We start from the raw sequence: 5,414 nt of genomic DNA, 5'->3' as shown, positions 1-5,414 counted from the left end.
TATATATAAATATATTTATCAAAATTTGTTTTGGACAAGCGATTTTTGTGGATGCCATTCCGTAGACAATATACTCAAAATCCTCCCAATCCACGTGGATGGGCGATTTTCCATTCCACCGTGCTGTGGACATCTTGGTTGCTTCTTTGCCATTCCTATGACAATTTGAAAGCCTTTGGCATGGTGGATGGCCGTCAAATCCTAACGTTAGTTGAGGCAGTACGAGCCAGTAGCCTAGGGGTACACCGTACCAGCTAGAAGCATGTACAAGGAAAGAAAAGAGGAGCATGGCATACCTAATACATATGCATATGCCTTTTCAAGGTCATGAAGGAACTTCCTAATGAGAGGGGAGTCATTTCCTACACAAAAGATTCGTATTGCTTCATTTCAAAATCTTGGCGTTTATTTTAAATTGGGCCCGCGCACGCGCTACCCTTCCCAACTCCGCATGCCCACCCCACCCTGCCCTCCTGCCTTTCTTCTGTTGACCGGCCGGCGCCCCCCCTCTCTTCTTAGCCTTAGCACATGAAGAGAAACGGCTCTGAAGATTCTCTCTCTCTCTCTCTCTCTCTCTCTCTCTCTCACACACACACACACACACACACACAGGACTCCCCTACTTTATTCGTTGTAACTTGTTTCCTCGACTAGTACTTTATACCTGGGGTTTGTCAGCGTAATCGAGTTCCACTCCCAGGACCCACAGCATATCCTCCGCGTATCTTGAACAGCGGGAGATCCTTAATCAAGGCATATTTGCGGCAGGGCCAAGAGCAGCGGCGGCGTGTCCCAAAATTTGAAGAAGATGATAGATAAGAGCAAGTGCATGTACCCGCAGCAGCTGTTGTGGCCATGGCGATGATCTGGGTGGTGTGAACAAGTTTCCTTCCATTTTGAGGCTATGAAGCTCAAGAAAAAGAGGTCAAATGGTGCAAATATGGACGTCGTTGTGGGCGAGGCTCTCGGACCTCTGATGGAGGGTCCGGTGCCCGAGGGCCATATTGAAGAGCTGTATGAGGACACATGTGGCGTGACATGCTGGATGAAGGGTAGTAAGCGGCGCCCTCCCACCGACCCTCGCCTTCTCCTCGGAGTCCTCGGCTGCCCCCTTGCCCCTGTTCCTGTTTTCTGCACCGGCCCTCTCTCCAACCTTTCCATTACAATCGTTCCTCTTGTATGTTTCTATTTTCTCCTCATTAATTCAGACATTGATTAATTAGTGTAATTAAGGAGTCATGCACTGTTTGTGCACTTGTACATTAAAATGCAATTAACGAGCATCACCATACCTGATAGAGAGCACTTTACGTTTGGCATAAGCTAGCATAGTAACATAACAACACTCTCAGCTGCTTACAGCCAGATGAACTTTCTTAACAGGAGGCCTCCTCTGCTCAATACATTGTTCAACAGTACATAGCAGCAACTGGAGCAATGAAGCTGCAAAGTTTGATGCGTAATTGCTACACATCAGGCAAGGTCAAGATGATGTTTTCACAGTACGAGACTGCAACAAGACTCTTTAAGCTACCCGTGAAATCTGCCGACAATGGTTGGTTTACGCTCTGGCATTTGTATCCAAACAAGTGGCATATGGAGCTCACGCTTGAGGGAAGCATGATTCAATCAGGAAGTGACGGCCATTTAGTGTGGCGTTGCACCCCTTGGTTGGGTGCGCATGCTCTAACAGGTCCCGTAAGGCCCTTGAGGAGAGCTCTTCAGGTTAGTTTGCCCATGTCATCTTTGAGGCCCTATCTGCACCGATGTTCTAATGTTTCATGTAATATAAAAGAAATCAAGGGTCGTGACTAAGTTAAAGTGGGTAGCATGGAACAAGGCATCTTTTGTTGGATTATGGACGCATTAGTTGACGTTTTGCGTAAAGGTTAAGAAGATTGGCCTTGTTGAGTTGCTAATCATCTGAATGTATGTGTCGTGGAGTAGCTGTCATCATCACATAGCTTGCTGGTTTTGACTTGATAATGTTTTTATGATCCTATCTTGTTGTAACAGGGGCTTGATCCATTGGCGGCGGCACGCATCTTTGGGAATGCTCATTGTGTGGGTGAAAAGAGGATTGGAGATGAGGATTGTTTTGTGTTGAAGCTTGTGGCTGATCCATCCACATTAAGCGACAGAAGTGATGGATCCTCTCAAGTCATTCGGCATGCTCTTTTCGGCTACTTCAGCCAGAGAACAGGATGGCTTGTCTACTTGGAAGACAAGCATCTGAGCCGAGTACATGTGAGCGAAAGCAATGAAAATGTGTATTGGGAGACAACAATTGAGTCTACACTGCGAGATTACAAAGTTGTGGATGGCATCACATTGTCACATGCAGGGCACTCTGTTGTGACGCTCTTGAGATACGGTGATGAAGCAACAAGCCACACGCGAACGCGCATTGAAGAAACATGGAGCATCGAAGAAGTTGCCTTCAATGTCCCTGGTCTAACACCAGAGTTCTTCATCCCGCCGGCTGAGGTTAGCAGCCCCGGCTTGACAAAATACCTGCATCTGCATTCCAAGCCGGATGTTGCATTGGCTTCAGGCTGATGTAGAACAATGCATTCAGCTCACCTGCGCTTGCAAGCATTTAGCTAATTGCCTTGTAAAAAGCTTGTACTTCAAAGAGTTTGAATAAAAGAGGGCGGTGCGCGATATTAAAAGCCAGCCTCTGACAGATCACATTGACATAGTGTAGAAGGCAATGTGGTGCGCCATAACTTGGCCTCCCATTCACTTGTACGATTAAAGAAGTAGAGGTTATACACGATGTTGCTGCCCAGTTATGAGCTACTTTTGAGCATGTGCTATGTCCCTAACTTGATTACCTACACACTAAACTCAGAACCTTTTTTACTAAGGATAAAGGGAATTCCAGTTCCTCCCCCGCCACACGTCAGATCCTTCTTCAACCGGCGGGTGTGGCCTGTAGCTCCGGGAGCACAGTGACGTAGAGAGAGAGAGAGAGAGAGAGAGAGAGAGAGGCGGCGAAGCCGCCAGCTATACTAGTGTATATAATGTCCGCTTCAATGCTCACACGAGGACAAACTTCAAATTCATAACAAGTGACATATGTACTTCAAATTCTTGATCGAAGCAATCTCCCATCCTCAGCCACTTACCCAAGTGTGTGTGTGTCTCTGAAATTTGAATAATAAAAGCAACTTGGTCACATCTCTCTATCGCCCAAGTGGGTTACGCCAATTTCCTCTTGAATGACACATTAGGAAATTTCGGAGGTCATTTGGAGGGCCATATGAAGAGAGAAAAATAGAGCGCGTCCAATGAGCATGAAGGCTACGTTACGTAGGAAAGTATCTGGAAAGACTCAAAAAATAGGAAAATAGCATAAAACTTTCACGAAACTAGGATTGTAGCATAGTAATTTCCTTCCTTTTACCGAGCTTTTAGGTGCTTGCGTGTGGTCCCACTTCTGATATTCTCTCATGGTCATTAACGTACTGGAGGGTGACCATTAAGCGCGCACAAGATATTGGAATTTTAAAACACTTTCCCTCCATTAGAATGCTTTCAAAGTGAATCTCCCTCCACTAAAGCTTTTCTCTGAGAGTTATGGCATCCACGTCTTCTCGCTCAAGAGCCTCAAGGTGTTTACTGTCTCTCACACCAACAACCAACAACGGCACTTTGCCTAGAAGGCCAAGTAGTAGCATATCCTCAATTACAATACCAGCTTCAATAAGTGCAGACAACCAATGGGTTGGACAAAGGATAAACAAAGGTTCATGGGTCCTCATGCAACCAAGAAGACCCAAGAGGTCTAGTGGTATCACCGTTTACCGCTCAGCATGGAAGGCCAGGGTGTTGGATTTCAAAGTTGAGATCGGCAAAAGATCTGTAAAGGAAGTTCTTGTTCAGCATGTGTTTACCCATCCAGAGGTGATAGCAAACGGTGGAAATGTATCAGATATACATCAACCACGTTGCAATTGTAAGTACTCTTGACATGTGAACTTACTGATACTCTCATTATAACTTTTCTTATATATTTTGCAATGTTTCTCCCGCTTGTTATGAGTAATGTCTCTACTCTTCACAACTCAATTACATTAGATTTGTCATTTGTACTTATTGATACTCTTAGTTTAACTCTTCTTATATATATTGCAGATGTTTATCCCTCTTCTTATGAGCAATGGGAGCCTGTGGAGTGCATAATAGGCCTCTTCCATGTTGTACATGCCCATATTGGTTCTCTACAATACTCAGAGAGGAGCAGCAAAAGGTTGGCTGATGAGGGAATCTTTTTTTATGACCACTTTTACCAACTCAGCTCAGGGAATAAGAATGGCATGTTGGTGAAACTGCCTCTACCAACCGATTGGAACACTGTGGACTGGCCAGTTCCCGAGGAAACAATGGTGGAGGCAATGCGAAGTAAGCTCTACAAGGATATACAAAGGTCTCTACGTAGCTCTATTCCTACCAAACTGGTTAGAATTGCAAACTTTTGTCCCGTTGCACTCTTCATAGAGCTGTTTCATAGCTACAACATCAGAGTTACAAAAACTATGTTCATGTGCAAGTCATTTCAGCAGTCATCCTGTGACAAACTTCTTGACAAAGGATGGTATGCAAAGGAAGAGATTGGTTTACGGTGCGAGATCGCGCTTGATACTCTAGTTGTCAAGTACATGATTGCAAGCCAATCACTGTTACTCTCATTTTGGTATATGCGATCACAAATGCTAAACGGTAAGTACATTCCTATGGACCAGGTTTCTACAGGTTTGGAAGATAATCCTACTGTGGATGTGGAAGTGATTGATAAAGAGCATGGCCTACTATTGGTGGTTACAATAAGGGAGCTATGCAGTCTTCAGCATTTGCGAAATGACATCATTGAAGAGTCAATGGACAAGGAACTATCAGATTTTTCCTTTTTCTTAGCTGGCCGTAAGGTGATGCGGCGAAGAGAAAAAGATATTTTGTGCAAAGAGTTGGATGGTCGGGTTGAAGTAGTGTCAATGTAACAGATATTCTTGTAAACCCAAGTGTATACAAATGACTTTCAAGACATGAAGTTTATTGATCTCATTTTTCAATTGTGCCCTGTGAAAAAGTGTGCTTGAAATACATTTCTTTACCACGTCAAATCTCTCTCTCTCTCTCTCTCTCTCTCTCTCTCTCTCTCTCTCTCTATATATATATATATATATATATATATATATATATATATATATATATATATATATATATATATATATATATATATATATATATATATATATATATATGTTAGACAAGACAAAGACAGATAGAAGAATCATCTTAATTCATTAGAAAGTACAAACTCGTCCGTGAACAATGGACTGAGATACAATTTCTGTAAATATGGAATCAGAATGTCTTCAAGGTAAAAATCGAAGGAATGCCCCTCGAAA

General features: G+C 43.4%; 2 protein-coding genes across 2 annotated transcripts; both read left to right on the top strand.

Annotated features, from left to right (window-relative positions):
- The first annotated feature begins 645 nt into the window (after positions 1-645).
- On the top strand, positions 646-2,691 carry LOC147458724 (uncharacterized). Its single transcript, XM_086509682.1, has 3 exons — positions 646-1,177; positions 1,384-1,725; positions 2,017-2,691. Exons 1-3 carry the CDS (start codon positions 905-907, stop codon positions 2,557-2,559), a joined length of 1,158 nt encoding a protein of 385 aa, XP_086365808.1. The 5' UTR covers positions 646-904; the 3' UTR covers positions 2,560-2,691.
- A 136-nt stretch (positions 2,692-2,827) lies between these two features.
- On the top strand, positions 2,828-5,003 carry LOC147458723 (uncharacterized). Its single transcript, XM_086511500.1, has 2 exons — positions 2,828-3,961; positions 4,141-5,003. Exons 1-2 carry the CDS (start codon positions 3,583-3,585, stop codon positions 5,001-5,003), a joined length of 1,242 nt encoding a protein of 413 aa, XP_086367626.1. The 5' UTR covers positions 2,828-3,582.
- The last annotated feature ends 411 nt before the right edge of the window (positions 5,004-5,414 follow it).

This window comes from Adiantum capillus-veneris, chromosome 4 (genome assembly GCF_014529385.1).
Source record: "Adiantum capillus-veneris isolate H3 chromosome 4, ASM1452938v2, whole genome shotgun sequence".
Classification (NCBI taxonomy): domain Eukaryota; kingdom Viridiplantae; phylum Streptophyta; class Polypodiopsida; order Polypodiales; family Pteridaceae; genus Adiantum; species Adiantum capillus-veneris.
Note: the sequence above shows the minus strand (reverse complement) of the source record. Positions and strands in the feature narration are given on the sequence as shown.

Bases quoted from the DNA above. Each gene is read 5' to 3' on its own strand.
- LOC147458724 (XM_086509682.1), top strand. From the start codon at position 905: ATGAAGCTCAAGAAAAAGAGGTCAAATGGTGCAAATATGGACGTCGTT. The intron at 1,178-1,383 runs GTATGTTTCTAT...CTTTCTTAACAG, and splicing joins CCATTACAATCGTTCCTCTT to GAGGCCTCCTCTGCTCAATA. The intron at 1,726-2,016 runs GTTAGTTTGCCC...TTGTTGTAACAG, and splicing joins CCTTGAGGAGAGCTCTTCAG to GGGCTTGATCCATTGGCGGC.
- LOC147458723 (XM_086511500.1), top strand. From the start codon at position 3,583: ATGGCATCCACGTCTTCTCGCTCAAGAGCCTCAAGGTGTTTACTGTCT. The intron at 3,962-4,140 runs GTAAGTACTCTT...TATATATTGCAG, and splicing joins ACATCAACCACGTTGCAATT to ATGTTTATCCCTCTTCTTAT.